The 18,288-nt window shown below is 39.2% G+C and overlaps 1 protein-coding gene across 4 annotated transcripts in view; it reads left to right on the plus strand.

The window, feature by feature from the left end:
• Positions 1 to 18,288, plus strand: part of MTFR1 (mitochondrial fission regulator 1) — a 78,474-nt gene that overhangs the window by 16,334 nt on the left and 43,852 nt on the right. For 3 of the 4 annotated variants that reach the window (XM_024742577.1, XM_024742576.1, XM_024742578.1), the window contains exons 2-3: positions 9,145 to 9,284; positions 17,389 to 17,487. In XM_024742577.1, the coding sequence (XP_024598345.1) occupies positions 9,222 to 9,284; positions 17,389 to 17,487 (162 nt within the window). In that variant the 5' untranslated portion in view covers positions 9,145 to 9,221. Of the gene's footprint in view, positions 1 to 166; positions 185 to 9,144; positions 9,285 to 17,388; positions 17,488 to 18,288 lie in introns of those variants that run through there. The other variant, XM_024742579.1, reaches the window with a different exon arrangement.

Raw genomic sequence — 18,288 nt, forward strand, 5'->3', positions numbered from 1 at the left:
CGGTTCGGGGGCCTCTCACCGTTGTGGCCTCTCCCGCTGTGGAGCAGAGGCTCCGGACACGCAGGCTCAGCGGCCATGGCTCTGGGATCTTCCCGGACCGGGGCACGAACCGTGTCCCCTGCATCGGCGGGCGGACTCTCAACCACTGCACCACCAGGGAAGCCCTGACAACTTTTTATTATAAGTAAGCATTAAAAAAAAAAAATCAAAAGTAACATTCATCTACTGTCCCCACATCCTAAAAGAAATAGCATTTTAATACTAAAAACATAAGAAGGACATATTCTCAAAATAAAGGACAGTAACTTTTTTTTTTAACATCTTTATTGAGGTATAATTGCTTTACAATAGTGTGTTAGTTTCTGCTTTATAACAAAGTGAATCAGTTATACATATACATATGTTTCCATATCTCTTCCCTCTTGAGTCTCCCTCCTTCCCACCCTCCCTATCCCACCCCTCCAGGCGGCCACAAAGCACCGAGCTGATCTCCCTGCGCTATGTGGCTGCTTCCCACTAGCTATCTACCTTATGTTTGGTAGTGTATATAAGTCCATGCCTCTCTCTCGCTTTGTCACGGCTCACCCTTCCCCCTCCCCATGTACTCAAGTCCGTTCTCTAGTAGGTCTGTGTCTTCATTCCTGTCTTACCCCTAGGTTCTTCATGACATTTTTTTTCTTAAATTCCATAATATGTGTCAGCATACAGTATTTGTCTTTCTCTTTCTGACTTACTTCACTCTGTATGACAGACTCTAGGTCTATCCACCTCATTACAAATAGCTCAATTTCGTTTCTTTTTATGGCTAATATTCCATTGTATATATGTGCCACATCTTCTTTATCCATTCATCCGATGATGGGCACTTAGGTTGTTTCCATCTCTGGGCTTTTGTAAATAGAGCTGCGATGAACATTTTGGTACATGGCTCTTTTTGAATTATGGTTTTCTCAGGGTATATGCCCAGTAGTGGGATTGCTGGGTCAAGGACAGTAACTTTAAATTGAATAAGTTTTTATTTTTTACTTCATGGTCCTTATTTTTCTTTTGCATCATTGTTTGCAGCCAGAATGTAGACTGTTGTTTGGGATGCACTAATATGGTTTACCTGATCTCTTAGTTTTCTGAGAACAGGAAACCTTATTCCAGTAATTTAGCCAACCAAATAACTAAGAATGTTCTATTAATCTTTTTAGACTCCTCGGACCCCAGAATGAAATGGTCACACTCTTCTGTTACATTGTAAAGATAATTAAATGGCCATTTCCTTGAATAGTTCCAAAAGACCTTATAAAAATAAGCCCCATGTACTGTTGTAGCTTTTAAAGTTTTTGGAATTTTAAGTTTAATGACAACTTTGGTATCACTGCTAACAGGTTTATTGTGAAACTATTGCTAATAACTTTTTTTATTATAAGTATCTCAAAAACATACACTGCGTTAGTTGAAACAATATTATGTTGTTTTATCTTTGATTTGATTGCTCTATACTTTAATTGGTCTACCTGCACACACATAGTTTCATAGTATTTGTGGCGGGAAAAGAAAGTCTGTTTTCACAGTTTTATCTGTTTCTCCTTTACTCTTGGTTTTCTCTTCTACTGCCTTGCCAGCTACCCCACCACGCTACTTCTGCACGATATTTCTGTATGTCTGGTCTATGCTAGAGTAGGCTCGACTATAAGCCTATACCATCATCATATAATCCTAGAAGTTAAATTTTACAAACACACACACATATACATACATAAAGAACCTAGAAAACAAAGTGCAGCCTGATTCTTAGCTATCTTTTTTTTTTTTTTCGGTACGTGGGCCTCTCACTGTTGTGGCCTCTCCCATTGCGGAGCACAGGCTCCAGACGCGTAGGCTCAGAGGCCATGGCTCACGGGCCCAGCCGCTCTGCAGCATGTGGGATCCTCCCGGACAGGGGCACGAACCCGTGTGCACTGCATTGGCAGGCGGACTCTCAACCGCTGCGCCACCAGGGATAGCTATCTTTTTTTTAAACCTGTTTTCTTGTGAAGTATAACACACACAAAGTGTAACACAGAAAGATGCACAGACATAAATGTACAGCTTAATAAATGATCACAAAGCAAATATCCATGCAGAGACCACCCAGTTTAAGAAATAGAAAGTTGTCTGCCCTCCAGAGACCCCCTTTATACTCCCTTCCAACTCTTAGCCACCCCATCCAAAGGTAACCACCATTGTAACTTCTTACACTATAGGTTTGTTTTGCCTTTTATGATTTTCTTCATGCCTTTAAGATCTATAGTGATGTCCCTTTTTTCATTCCTGATACTGGCAAAGTGCCTTTTCTCTCCTCAGTAAATCTCATTAGAGGTCAATTCTTTTTATTAGTCTTTTCAAAGAACCAACTCTTGGCCTGGGTATACTTCTCTGCCTTAATAGTTCTCTGATGCTTTCAAATAGATGATTTTAAAAATATTGTCCCCTAGTTTACTTGTCCTCAGTGGGAGGAGGGTTTGTCTGAAATTACCTAGTTCACCTATAAATAGAAGTAAAATTCCTCTTAAGATATCTGTTTGAAATTGAGACAGTATAGAAAAGGTACTGGCTTGGGGCTTAGATGCCTTTCATTTAATATTCACATATTAACTGAGCAACTGTTATATCCTATATGTTGTGCTACATGCTGGGGTCACTGTGATGAATAAGATAGAGTCTTTGCACTTACGGTGATTGAAGTGCCATGGAGGAGGTAAGCAGTTTAGGTACATTGTTTTAATACACTATGTAAGAGAATACATACAGGAGGGCCCTAATCCTGGTTGATCAGGAAAACCCTCTTTATGACCAAATCATAAAAGACCTACTTTGGTAGTGAGAATGGATAGAAAGGGATAGCAAAATCAGGGGAGGGGGTGGTGCAAATAGTGTAGTTAATAGATTTTTACAATAGTATAGACTTAGAAGAGCAGTAAGGGCAATGGAAATGGAATCTGATATATTTAGGAAGCAAAATAGAACTTGATTGTAGAAAATGAAAGAGAAAGAAGGAATAACTGACTAGGTGTGCCATTTTCTGAGGTAGGGAACATATAAGCAACAGATTAAGGAGGAAAGTTGAGGAGTTCAGTTTCAGATTTCTTGGTTTAAAAGAAGATGGGAGAAACCAGAAGGCAGCATGTGATTGAATTTAACAGGGCAGAGGAAAGAGAATCCATGTAATACAGGATGGAGCTGATGTAATGAGACCTGTGGGTTGGGGGCAGAGGGGGGTATAATCCTGAGCACTTAGTTGGAAGGAGGGACAAGAGAGAATGGGGGACAGACTTGGAGGGACAGAATAGGTGTGGATGCAGAGATGCTATGTGTATGGCATGTGGCGTGGCAGGAAGTTGAGGGATTTTGTGTCAGAAGACTTCTCTATTTAAAGTAGTAAGCTTGGTCATCTGCTGAGAAATGATGGAGCAAGGGTTAGAGAGATTTGGGTAGCATGGAGAATGCTTGAAATAGCTGCTCTGGAGAATGGAAGAGTGGGAAGAGCAGAAAATAAGATTTTCCTGAACGCTAGGCAGCAGTGAAGGCCCAGTTGAGACCAGAGGTAGTACATTTGTAGCAACATCAAAATGTGAGATATAGTCTTTTTTCTACAGCCCAATTGTAGGAAGTGTAGGCTTGTGGACTCATCAGGTTCTGGCTTGTAGAATAAACAAAACAGAAAAAGGAGTTGAAAATTCTAACAAAGCAGTAGTTCAAGTGATTTGGGGCTTCATGAGGTAGATGAAAGTGAAAGTGGGAAGGGATTGGTTAGGTTGACGGCAAGTACAGAGGAGGAGACTGAAGGTCTCAGTATGGTCCAAGGAGTGTCTGAGTGAAAGCTGAAAGGTGACATATTTGGTTTTTGTAACTTCGATATTTTTTTCTTTTTTTTTGGCTGCGCCAGGTCTTAGTTGTGGCATGTGGGCTTCTTAGTTGTGGCGGCATGTGGACTCTCAGTTGCAGCATGCATACGGGATCTAGTTCCCCTACCCGGGATCGGACCCGGGATCGAACCCGGGCCCCCTGCATTTGGAGCGTGGAGTCTTACCCAGTTGACCACCAGGGAAGTCCCTAGATTTTGTTTTTAAATGAAAATTAAAACATGTATTTTTGTAGCATTGTCTAAACAGTACAAACCATACAAAGAAAAATTTACTTCTACCCACTCTGGCCAGTTTTAATAGTTTGATGTATAGCTTCTCATAAATGAAAAGGTTGAAGATTTTTTTTTGTTTTACAGAAATGAAATCATACTTAGTATATTTCTCTTCCTGTAACATATATATACCATCAAGTCATTACATAGACTGTAACTCACTTTTAATAGATGCATAAAGTTTGTAATATGCATATACAGTAATTTATTTAACAGGTGTTTTATTGGTGAACATTTAAAGTTGATCCTAGTTTTGTGAGTAGAAAAAGCACTGCAGAAAATACCTTTATATATATTCTTTATGTATAATGCTTTTATTTCTGCAAAAGAAATTCCTGAAAGTTGCATAACTTGGTCAAAGGCTCTGTGTGTTTTTAAAACTTGTATTTGAAGCATAACTTACATTAAGAAAAGTATCTTGGTAAGCTTTCACAGAGCAAACACGTTCAAGTATCTGCGTATGTCAAGAAATAGAACATTGCCAGCACCCTCAGAAATCCCTCTCAGGCCTGCTGCCAGTCACGACCTCTGCCTCCAACAATTCAAAACAAAACAAAAAAGACTAAGTTTAAATTAAAAAAAAAAAATTCATAATCTCTGATGAGATTGCTTTCACTTTTACCTGTTTTAGGTCTTTATGTAAGTAGACTCAAACAGTGCTCTGTTGGATGCATCATCTCTGTGAATATTATAATCACCTAGCACCAGCAAGAATATATGTTTATTGGTGTACTAGTGCCAATGAGGCCGAAGTGCAGAATTCCATTTAGGAAAGGACTTGGAGTAGAGAAGAAGACTCGGTTGAAGTCATAGCTGAGCGATAGGGAATGATTCAAGTGTCCTTAAGTCAACCCTCATGAGGGACAGAGGGTGGTAAAGCAGTGCTTCCTAAGGAGAGCTTTTTTTTTTTTTTTTTAAGTGAAGGTATAATTTACATACAGCAAAATTCACTCCTTTTGGCAGACATTTCTTTGAACATAGAGTCATGTAACCACCACCACAATCGAGATATAAACTACTTCCATTTTTCCAAAACCTCCCTTGTGCTTTGCTGTAGTTAATAACCCTGGTGACCACTGCTCTGTTTTGTTGTCACTTTAGTTTTGCCTTTGAGGGAGGGTTTTTCAAAGAGCTTAGAGCAGTAATTGATTGGAAACAGCCTTGATATAAAGTAGGAGAGAATAAGCAAGCACAGGAGCCTTTGAGAAGGCTTGGAAGCAGCATTCTAAAGGGACAGCCAAATTTCAGTTCAGCGAGGGAGGGGATGCTTACCTTCAAACAGGGTTCCAGAGAGCACAGTGGAGAAGTTTGGAGGAAAGGGTAACTGTAGGCGGCCACCGACTATGTGACCTTTCCTCTGTGTTTACTGTTTATCAGTAACAAGAACCATTCCCCTTACTGAAATTTCCTTTTTTTTTTGGTGACAACACCTCTCTCATTTTTCTGTTACCCCTTTGATCATTTTTTTCCCAGTGACTCTTGTTTTCTCTGCTTGATGCGCAAGTATTTCTTGAGGCTTCTATTCAGGCTTCATTTCTTACTCTGAGTATGAGTTAGCCCATTCACTCTTAGGTTGCATCTCCTTTTTCTAAGCCAGTGCTTCCTAATCTTTATCTCTGGCACAGACTCCTTCCTGGCAAGAATAATTTTTTTTTTTCTGGCAAGAATAATTTTAAAAAATAGTTAAAAAAAAAAAACACAAAACTATCTGCTTAAAAAACGAGGGAAAGGGACTTCCCTGGCGGTCCACTGGTTAAGACTTCGCCCTCCAATGCAGGGGATGCGGTTCCTGCTCGGGAAGCTAAGATCCCACATGCCTCAAGGCCAAAAAACCAAAACATTAGAACAGAAGCGGTATTGTAACAAATTCATTAAAGACTTTAAAACTGGTCTACATCAAAAGAAATCTTTAAAAAAAAAAAAAAGCCAGCGAAAGACACTTCTTAATGGAAGGTATCAAGATGCCCCCAAAACCTGTGGAAAAGCTACTAAAACTGCTAAAATTAAAAAGATTGACAATACCAAGTATTGACCGTTGACAATACCAAGGATTATAGAACAACTAGAGCTCTTGTATATACCTGCTTGCGGGGAGTGTAATTGGTACAGCCACTTCAGAAAAATGTTAGTTTCTACAGATTTTTCAAAGATTTAGCTATATCTCTATCTCTGTGTAATCTGATGATCTAGCAGTTTTACTTCTGGGTATAGACTCAAGAGAAATTAGTTCTTTTTTCATTTTTGCCTGTGCCGCACAGCATGTGGGATCTTAGTTCCCAGACCAGGGATGGAACCCACGCCCCCTGCAGTGGAAGCGTGGAGTCTTAACCACTGGACCACCGGGGAAGTCCCAAGAGAAATTAGTTCTTCTTTTTAAAATTAATTAATTTTTGGTCGTGTTGGGTCTTCGTTGCTGTGCGTGGACTTTCTCTAGTTGTGGCGAGCGGGGACTACTCTTCGTTGCGGTGCGTGGGCTTCTCATTGTGGTGGCTTCTCTTGTTGCGGAGCACAGGCTCTAGGAGTGCAGGCTTCAGTAGTTGTGGCTCGTGGGCTCAGTAGTTGTGGCGCACGGGCTTAATTACTCCACTTGTGGGATCTTCCCGGACCAGGGCTCAAACCTGTGTCCCCTGCATTGGCAGGTGGATTCTTAACCAGTGCACCACCAGGGAAGTCCGAGAAATTAGTTCTTATGTGTACCTTGCTATGTTATGTGCACGAATTGTTTCAGCAACTTTATTTATAGTAGCTAAAAAATAGAAACAACCCAAATGTTCATGAACAGTAAGTTGGGTAATACAACACTGTAAATCAACTGTACTCCAATAAAGTAAAACAAAAAACAAACAAAAAAGCCCCCAGTAAACTGGGCAAGTAAATTGTGGTATAGTACCACAACAAAATACTGAACATCAGTGAAAAAGAACTGTGATTCACAAATTATGTGGATAAATGTCACAGACAATGTTGAGTGACAGAAGTCAGACACAAAAGAGTACATGCAGCCTGTGAAAGTGATAGGCTGTAAAAGTTAGAGTAGTAGTTAGGTAGGTGAGGCATGGATATCGACTGATTAGAGGCCCAAGGGAGCTCTTGGGGTTCTTCAGATGTTTCACATCTTGATCTGGATGGAGGTTCCACAGGTTTATACATATATAAAAATTGATTAAGCTGGACATACTTAAAATTTGTGCACTTGCCTGTGTAAGTTATATCTCAATTTTTTTAAAAAGTGATAGGTTTAGGGCTTCCCTGGTGGTACAGTGGTTGAGAGTCCGCCTGCTGATGCAGGGGACACAGGTTCGTGCCCCGGTCTGGGAAGATCCCACATGCCGCGGAGCGGCTGGGCCAGTGAGCCATGGCCTCTGAGCCTACGCGTCTGGAGCCTGTGCTCCGCAACGGGAGAGGCCACAACAGTGAGAGGCCTGCGTACCGCAAAAAAAAAAAAAAAAAAAAAAGTGATAGGTTTTCCAATTACATAAAACCATCCTTTTTCTCTGACCAGTTTTTTGTCAGTCATCTCCAGCTTATTTTTGGCCCTTTGCACTTTTTATTACCGTTACCTCTCAGAATATTCATTCTTATAGGCAACTATAGATGTTGGTAATATTTAAATATATGTCTCACCAAAGTTCTAGCCCCGGCCATTTCTTAGTTATAAATAAATTATATGTTCCTGTCAGCGCTTAGAACTCTTTCATTGCATACTTTGATCTGTCCTTAGGGCTGGGCTCTTTCTGGTTCATGTTTCACCCAGCGTCTGGCGTATTTGTGACAACTTTATCCCCCCCCCGCCCCAATTCTTTGTAATTCTTCATCAAGTTCTCCTCAAAGTGTAGACCACAAACGTTATTTCTGGTCCACATAGGGGTAAGCCTATATCAGAATGTAAATCAAGTATATCACTAAGTACAAGGGTCCGCAACCCCTGAGCCGTGGACCGGTACTGGTCCACGGCCTGTTAGGAACTGGGCCGCACGACAGGAGGCGAGCGAGCGGAGCTTCATCTGCTTCTCCCCGTTGCTCGCGTTACCGCCTGGACCATCGCCCCGCCCCGTCCGTGGAAAAACTGTCTTCCACGAAACCGGTCCCTGGTGCCAGAAAGGTTGGGGACCCCTGACTAAGTACTGCTTTTTTTTTTAAAGGCTTCCTTGACAAGGAAGCAGCACATTGATTTATAGTCTGGTGTAAACTTGTGTTGGAGACCAACACTTCAGGTAAACTGGTTTATGTCATATGAGCTCATAATTCTATCAGATATACAGTATATTGATGGGGAGGTGAAGAGGGTGAGTGGCAGGGGTTATAGTGCCAGTGAGTGTGGTTTGTTGTTATTTTTTACCTTTTGGCCTCTGAATTCCTGTTTTATGTTTCCGGAATTCCTTTATGATTTTGGTGAGAGCCAGAATCGGCTTGTAACCGTAGCCAGGTAGGTTCGTCCAAGCAAATGCCGCCAGTATGGACAGCAACTCAGGAGCCAGTGGGACAGGAAAGTGGGAACTGGTAGATTCTGTTCTGTCAGGGGTGGCAGTAGCAGTTGCAGTGGTGTCTTCCAAGACCAGTTCTGCTGCAGTTTTGGATGTCTTTCCTGGCTGTGTAGCCTGTAAGTTTCTTCTAAGATTGTTGTCTACTGGGTGTCTTTCCATAAATATATTTTCTACTTATGTCAGCCACAGTAGGTTTTTGTTGCTTCCAAGGTAGAACCCTGACTGGAAAAGAAATACTTAAAAAAAATTTAAAAATTGTACCATTAGTTTATTTAAAGGTGATCACAAGTAAATTTTTTTTCTTTTTTTTTTTAATTTGTTTTATTTATTTTGGCTGTGTCAGGTCTTAGTTGAAAATTTTTTTCCTTAAGTAAACTTATACATGCAAAGGTTTAAGATGTAGACTAAACTTACTTTGTGAGATGTGTTGTAGACAGTAAAGATTCTAAATAATAATTATTTCACTTCAGTATTTACATTTTAACATTTCAGTGTGCTTTATGGACCATGTGCTACTATGTCTGCCTGAAGTACTTGAAATGCAAATTTGGAGAGACTTTGCCATCTAAATGCTTGGCTGGATTAAACGCCTAATTAGGATGGTTTTTCAACAGGTTGGAAGCATGCAATCGGTGAGTGCTTGAAATTCATTTTTAAAATCCAGACATTGAGAATTTTTTCTGAGAAAAATGAATCTTATGTATGGCCAACTTATGTAGTATTTAATTTGCTTACTATTTAAATCATGGAAGTGAATCTTTACCCAGCATCCTAAGTAAGGGATGGGTTGGTTACATCGAAAACTTAACCAATATTCATGTGACTGGTAAAAGCAATGCATTTGTTATTAGTGAGGAAAAGGCTTAAATGTATATAGAAATCATTGAATAAAATATGTTTGACTAATGCTTGACAACTCTGAATGTTGTAGAGCTGTTAATATTGAATGCTCTTATAATGTGGTTTATCACACAGCTGTTTAAAAGGTAAGTCATGTCTCCTAAAATATAACTGTAGATACAAAGGAAAAAATTAGTGTAATATTGTTATTCTGTGCCAAAGATGTTCGGATCTTGACATTTTTAAAAGTATTTTCTACTAATACATAATTTTTTTTTCAGATCCAGTGTAAAGTTATTAGAGCAGTACTTGTGCCAAGCATATTTTGTGGAATATTTGTTTCTCATTTTCACATTCAGTGTCATTGGTGACATGGAATTACGTTGTATTCATTAAAGATATAGGCAGGTTACATAATTTGAATATGGGTATACTTTTTAACGTACTACTTTTTCGTTTTTATTTTGTGTCTCTTTGAATATTGCTAAGAGAAGGTTGAATGTTTTGTTGCCCCAGTCCCACAAAGTTCCATCTATTTTCTTTGGAGATAAAAAGCAAAGAACCAAATAACATTTACATATCTCCCCGACTGGGGATCGAACCCACACCCCTTGCATTGGAAGACAAAGTCTTAACCACTGGATTGCCAGAGAAGTCCCTACCCTTTTTTATATTTACATAATTTTGAGTATTATCTTTCGGATAAACAATAGGAAAATGGTTTGTAAAGTTAATACTTTCATCTTTTTCAGTTACATCTTCTCATGTTTTGAACTTCACTTAATGCAATATACCACCTTTCTCAATTGCTACTTACCATCATTTGGCTACATAGGGTAGGTTAACATTTCAGTACTGACAGCAAAAGAATTTCTTTTCAGAAAGTCAGGAAGCTTTTGTTGCTAACGATTCCCCAAAAGTGAAACTTTACAGCTTACGATTCCTATTTATTTGCAATTTTAGTAAGAAGTATAAAAAAAAAAGTATAGTTGAGTGGAAAGATTGTAGGTCTTGGATTCAAACAAACCTGCGTATGAAATTTATCTCTGCCAGTTACTTTCTTCATCTACAAATTACAGGTAGAAAGAACTACTCCTGCACAATGAACCTGTGGATTACACGGCAGTGTATGTAAAATACCTATCACAGTGGCCTGTATGTAGTGTAGGTACATTCAATGACGGTTAATTTCCTACTGTTTTGCTCTGTCATCCCCCTGCCCCCACCCCAAGTCAGGCAATGTGACCAGTGCTGATTGAGGCCAAAGTGCAGAATTTTGTTTCAGGAATAGATAACACACTTTATTTAGCTTAGTTTACTTATTTAGCTTTGTTCATTTTGAGCTGTAACATGGGTGCCTTTCATCAAAGAATGGACCAGGTAAGAGAGCATTAACTTGCTCCCAATATTGTAATCACAACTGATTTCTACCAGTAGATGGAAAGATCATTTTTTTATGTAACATATAATCATCACCTTTAATCAGTTAACTGAAAATCTGTATGAAAATAAATTTTCTCCTAACATTAAACAATTTGACCCTTTGGAGTTATTTTCTATCTTACTTTCTGGGATCTTTTAGCTTGCTGCTTAAGAGTAATCTGAATATAAAAAAAAAACTTTTTAGTTCCATCTTTCAATGATAAATACATATTTCTCACTGCTTTGACATATAAATGAACTTGGTACTATATTTGAATGTATTCAAGAGCAGAAAATGCCTTCATTCTTTGCATATTTTATCTGCTTTAAAAAGAAAGTGCAGGTTTTGAGATCTGCGTTTTGTTTTTGCCATTAGGCCCAGCTGGTGATGATTAGCTCTTTGTATTTTACCGTACACATCAGCACCATCATAATAGCTATCACTGATCGGCTTACTATGCCCAGTGTTTTACATGTATTTTGTGTGTTCACTAGGACAACACTTTTTTTTTTTAACAGATGAGGAACCTGAGGTTCAGAGTGTTTAACTGACTTGTGCAAAGTTACCTGACTAATAAGTGGCAGAGCTGTAATATGAACCCAATTTTGATTCCAAAATCTTCTTTTTAGTGTACTTTGCTACCTCTTATAATAGAAGGGGAAGAAGACAGTATTTATTAAAGTCGTGTTATATTTAAATACCTTAACTCAGTTTTTAAAAAAAATTTATTTATTTTACTTATTTTTGGCTGCGTTTGGGCCTTCTCTAGTTGCAGCGAGGGGGGGCTACTCTTCGTTGTAGTGCACGGGCCTCTCATTGCAGTGGCCTCTCGTTGCGGAGCACGGGCTCTAGGTGCGTGGACCTCAGTAGTTGTGGCATGTGGGCTCAGCAGTTGTGGCTTGCAGGCTCCAGAGCGCAGGCTCAGCAGTTGTGGCCCACGGGCTTAGTTGCTCCGCGGCATGTGGGATCTTCCCGGACCAGGGCTCGAACCCGCGTCCCCTGCATTGGCAGGCAGACTCCTAACCACTGCGCCACCAGGGAAGCCCCTCCCTTAACTCATTTAAGACTCATAGGCTTATGAGGTAGATACTGTTCCCATTTTATAGATGAGGAAAGGGAAACATAGAGGGATCAATAATTTGCCAGCTTTATACAGACAATAAATGGTAGAGCCTACTTTTAAAACCAGGCCTATATGCTGCCGTGGTCTCTATGTTTTCTCTTCACTGTGTTCCATTTGGCCTCAACATTTGTTTGAATTTAAAACTATATACAGTTGACCCTTGAATAGTGTGGGTTTCAACTGCTTGCATCCACTTAGATGCAGATTTTTTTCCGTAGTAAGTACTGTAGTACATGATACATGGTTGGTTGAATCCGCAGATGTGAAACCCTGGATACAGGAGGGCCAACTGTGAAGTTATATGTGGATTTTGTTGGGAAAGTGGGGGCAGTGTTTGGTGTCCCTAACCTGAGCATTGTTCAGGGGTCAGCTGTATTCACATTTGTCCAAACTTTCTCCTCATTCTATTATTACTATATTTATGCCCTTAAGTAAAAATCGTTTTAAACTAGAGAAAGCAAGCTATGAAACTAAAGTGATTCTGGTTCATCTCAGTATTTTATGTTGAAAAGTTACAGCAAATATCTAATTTGTATTAGGAATATATTTCCAGTAATACTTAAGAATTGCAACCTTGTTTTCCTCTTCTGTTTTGGAGGAAGAATGTGAATGTGGCTAGGAGTTTAGATAAGGAAGAAGAGAACTGAGGGAAGGGTTGTCTTCAGTTGGGGATTTCAGAATTGTTATAGAATTTTATCTTCCTATCTCCACCCCCTTCTCCCCAACACATACTTTTTATTTTCCTCTGGTTCCCTTGGAATTAAGAATTTATACTTTGTTGGGTCCTAGGCTCCCTAAAAATTTGATTAATGGTATGGACCTTCTTCCCAGAAAAATGTTGTATATGTACATAATTTTGTGTATAATTTCAGGGATATGCGAAATTATATATCAGAATAAGAACCTTGGGTTAATATTACATAGTTTTTTTGAGAAAAATACATTTGATTAGAATTAAGTTTATATTTTTTCTTGCTAAATGGTGACTCTCAGATAGAAATATAGATTTAACTAGTCTCTAAGAAATGAATCACCACCGTATAAAGCTTGAGTGCAGTCATCATGGTGAGACAGATGACATTTTCAGATTCCAGCCTCACACTTCGGCACTTCGACAATAGCTTTTCACATTGTTAACAAAGAACAAATTGCTCTCCTGGTGTCATCCTCCTCCTTGCTGTCATCACTTACAAACTCTGTTGCCAGATGCTATGGACTGTCATTACTAGACTCAGACATGCAAACATGCATGCCCCACACAGATTCATTATTACATTATTTATCAGTACTTATAAATAAAGCAAAGCAGTTTTTTTGTTTAATAATAATAAATAGGGCTTCCCTGGTGGTGCAGTGGTTGAGAATCCGCCTGCCAATGCAGGGGACACGGGTTCGAGCCCTGGTCCGGGAGGATCCCACCTGCCGCGGAGCAACTAAGCCCGTGCGCCACAACTACTGAGCCTGCTCTCTAGAGCCCGTGAGCCACAACTACTGAAGCCCGCGCGCCTAGAGCCCGTGCTCTGCAACAAGAGAAGCCACTGCAGTGAGAAACCTGCACACCGCAACGAAGACACAACACAGCCAAAAATAAATTAATTAAAAAAAATTACTGTTACTTAATTTTTTTTTAATGGAATTGAATGTTTTTTTTTTTATAAATGTATTTTACTTATTTTTGGCTACGTTGGGTCTTTGTTGCTGCGCGTGGGTTTTCTCTAGTTGCGCTGAGCGGGGGCTACTCTTCGTTGCGGTGCACGGGCTTCTCATTGCGGTGGCTTCTCTTGTTGCGGAGCACGAGCTCTAGGTGTGTGGGCTTCAGTAGTTGTGGCACGCGGGCTCAGTAGTTGTGGCTCACGGGCTCTAGAGCGCAGGCTCAGTAGTTGTGGCACACGGGCTTAGTTGCTCCGTGGCATGTGGGATCTTCCCGCACCAGGGCTCGAACCCATGACTCCTGCATTGGCAGGAGGATTCTTAACCACTGCATCACCAGAGAAGCCGAATTCTTATTTCTTAATGAAATCGAATTGTCTAGTAATGACAGTTTTCTCCCTGCCCTCTCTCTTAGATCTGAAAAGATATTACTGACAGTTCATCTTTAGAGGAAGCCTTTCCTTCTCCAAACAAGTGTACTGACAAGACACAGTTCAGCCACCAGTTAGGGTAGGAGATGCACTTGGGCCGTACAGCCTCCCAATGCACAGATGGTGACTTTCCATACCATCTGTTCATTATTTCTTCACAGCCATTTACAATTTCTCCCCCTCCATGAGGGCTGAATAGAAAAAATAAAGTTTAAGACCTAGTTTTAGACTTCTTGGAAGTTAGCTGCTCCTTCCCCTTACTTTTTCTTCAATCCACTGAAGGTTATGGCTCCTCTTCTTTCTAAATATCCCAGTCATTAGCTTATAAAGACTCTTGCTTCATAATTTTTGGTGCTAAATGTTATGCAGTTCACAAGTAACAGAACAACATTATGTTAGTCCACTGTGTATACTTGAAAAAATAATAACATAAGGCAATCTGTTCTTTTACTTTCCTTAACTTTGCATCAAAAGCCTAAATAGTCTACTAATTCCTTATAAGTAAAAGCTGAAGCTTTGGCCACCTTCCCTTGTTGAAGGCACCTGGTATTCTTTCCTTCTGATATAAAGCAGATGGGAAGATAATAGTTGAAACTTAGCCCTGAAGCATGCATAGCAAGGAAGGCTAAAAGCTGGCAGAAATCTTAGTTTCTGACCTTGGCAAGTCCTTTTTGAACTTTTCTTCGTGAGCTTTTTTGTCCTCTTCATCTGCAGTTAAGATCTTTGCTTACTGGAGGGATGGAAGATTCACATTAGACTATGTAATTGTCACATTGTGATGTATAAATAGCATTCTCCTACATCATAGGCGAGTTTTGACTTACGGCTAAATAGAAGACATGAGAAGTGATTGAGTGGTGTAGTTACTATTGCCCTATGGCTATTTTTTTAAAAGATCGATGCCTATTAACATGTATAAGGTAAAGAGTTTGCTTAAATACTGTCTGTTTTATTTTATTTTATTTTTTTACATCTTTATTGGAGCATAACTGCTTTACAACGGTGTGTTAGTTTCTGCTTTATAACAAAGTGAATCAGCTGTACATATATCCCCATTTCTCTTCCCTCTTGCTTTTCTTGGCCTCCTATGTTGGGTTTGTAAGGCTGTGATTCCCTTTTTCCTCTGGTCGGATGATTTTCCTCCTCTTGGTCCTCGTGTTATTAACACTGTTCATGTGATGATCCTCTGTATGATCATTGGTTTGAATGATTGCTTTCCTGAACTCCACGTAATTCTAAGCTTCACAGTAACTTTACCTCTTATATTCTTTGTTTAATATTCTTATTTCAGTATTGATGTCTTCTTATCTTTCCACTGACCAGTTTTCCAACCTGTCCATCCTTTTCATTTATATTTCTAAAGCAGGAGTTACAGTTTTTGTTGGTTATAGTAGCCAGTGTAGGTTATAGTACTTCCTGGAGCTCTCCCAGGTAAACAGTCAGTGAAACTTTGAACAATTTTTTAAATCCATTTAAAAAAAATTGAAGTATAGTTAATTTACAATGTTGTGTGAGCTTCAAATGTACAGCAAAGTGATTCAGTTATACATTTATTTGTATATATCTGTTCTTTTTCAGATTCTTTTCTTTTTTTTTTTTCTTTTTTTTTTTGTGGTAGGGCCTCCCACTGTTGCGGCCTCTCCCATTGCGGAGCACAGGCTCCGGACGCGCAGGCTCAGCGGCCATGGCTCACGGGCCCAGCCGCTCCGCGGCATGTGGGATCTTCCCGGACCGGGGCACGAACCCGTGTCCCCTGCATTGGCAGGCGGACTCCCAACCACTGCGCCACCAGGGAAGCCCCAGATTCTTTTCTATTATAGGTTATTAAAAGACCTTGAATATAGTTTCCTGTGCTGTACAGTAGGTCCTTGTTATTTATCTGAAACTTTGACCATATTGATGATGAGAATTGTATGAGCAGAGGCAGATGCCAGAGGTATTAGATATACCCCATGATCCTCACTTTGATTCATACTGTTAACCTTAAATTGGATTTGATTGCTAAAATCTAAGAAGTCAGATTGCTTCTATGCTCGTTTTACAAGCTGTGCATGCTTTTAGAATGGTCTAAAGGTCTAGTTAGGGTTATGTGTTGGAGCCATGGCTGTTTACAGTAACATTGCTTGGTCATACTGTAATTCCATTCTTTAAATTAGAATGGGCATGGAGTGACTTTAAAAAGGGGTCAGTGTCCATTGCTCAGAATACATGCCAGCTGATTTGGTACTATTTATTTAATAGTTTTAGGATGCAATTGAATATCTCAGTTGAATGAATTAGTAAATAGTCGTATCATTCTCATTCTTTTTTTTCCAAATTGCTTTTAATAGTATACCACCTCTCTTTACCTCTTCTGTCCAGGCTTTCAGGTATAGCACTCAAAACAGATGGATAGTTTTTCTCTTTAAGGAAAGAGCATATACTTGGGGAGAAGTTTCAAGGTACAATTCGTAATGCTTTAACATTCTGCCTGTGCATTTTTTGTTTGCTTTTTGCTTTGAGGTTTGTATTTGTTTTTGCTTTAAGCATAGCATAATGTCCTCTGTGTATTATGATTTCATCTGAAAAATTCTGCTCACTGGGGTTATCACTAGCCTATTTAGTACTTTTGTATAAATTAGGAAAAGACACCTTTCCCCTGAGACAAGGCCTCACAAGTACAACTGGATTTTGGCCCCCACTCACCCTTGGCCAGGCCTTCTTGTGTAGCAAACAAAATGCAGCATCCTGCATTGTACAAATTCAGATTCTGAACTTTGTACTGATTTGCATTTGTTTTGAAAGTCTATTGTAAGTAGCTTGTAGTTTTGAAAAACTTATAGATAAAATTCTAAAAATATAGCAGAGGAGATAAAATAGTTTCCTCTGCAGAGTAGGATGAAAACCTAATGAAAACAGATGAATTTTTACTCCTAATATAATTTTATTTTACAATTACTAGTAGTTCTTTTTTTTTTTTCTTCCTTTTGGCCATGCTGCACGGCTTGTGGGATCAGATCCCCAACCAGAGATTGAACCACCAGGGAACTTCCACTAGTTGTTCTTTTACATTTTTATATAATGCCTTACATTAAACTTTATTGCATTAGTAACAACCTGCTGTATATATTCTTTAATTTTTAATTGAGAAATATTAGCTCATTTCCCGTAACATAGAGCTTTGTGATCCCATAATTAATGTGTCAGCATGTCATGCAATTAACTGTCTAGTGCTTTGTATTAACAGTTCTGTAAGTCTTGTAATTAAACTTTTGGTTTTTCCTACTTAGGTACTTTGGTCTGGGAAGCCGTATGGTTCATCTCGAAGTATCGTAAGGAAAATTGGTACTAATTTATCTCTGATCCAGTGTCCAAGAGTTCAGTTTCAGGTACTGTACTTTATATATTTCAAATTTTATATTAAGATGTGCATTGGTGATGTAAATAGGCCAGACAGCTTTAAAAGTACTTTTTGAACCTCTCCCCACTATTGATGCTGCTATCAATAAAATAAAAGAGGATAAAAACCACGGTAAAGTCTTTCTAATTTTAGTTCCTCTGTGAAGTGATTATTTAAGCTCTGTAAGACATTTATCCTTAAGAATACATACAGACTTAGAAGCATATAATAAGCCAAGCAGTTGTTAATTCCCAGGTGACCTTGAGCATTGTCTTCTAGCACCAGATCAGGAGTAGCTCAACTCTGCTTGGAGATAAGTTCCTATTTTCTTGATTTGGGTTTTTGTTCCTTACGGTTGTTTTAGTGTGAGACATGTTTCACATAGCTTTATTCTTGTTTTTCAGTAATTCTCTACAGTAGTAATAAAATCTTTTAGTTCAACGTTTAAGTGTATAAAGTTCAGCAGATAATCTATACCAATTTTAAATAATAGATTAGCATGTGAAGTGTGGAAGATAAGTTTAACTCATAATTCAGAAGGTCAGAAGTGCCCCTGCGAGCTTATTAGATGTCTTACTTATAAATCACTCCTCCTTGTAGAGAGTTAAAAATCTGTTTCTAAGTAAGTGGTAGAAATGAGCATTTGTTCAGGTTCACTAACAAGGTAGGTCATTGTTACGCCCACTTGCAGATTGACTGGCAAGACCTTTGTGCATCAATCTAGAGATTGACAGATTGGAACTTTGCAGAAGTAATTTTTAACAAATGATGCGCTTTTAAAAAAACTCAC

Source organism: Neophocaena asiaeorientalis, unplaced genomic scaffold (genome assembly GCF_003031525.2).
Source record: "Neophocaena asiaeorientalis asiaeorientalis breed wild unplaced genomic scaffold, Neophocaena_asiaeorientalis_V1.1 scaffold226, whole genome shotgun sequence".
Lineage (NCBI taxonomy): Eukaryota > Metazoa > Chordata > Mammalia > Artiodactyla > Phocoenidae > Neophocaena > Neophocaena asiaeorientalis.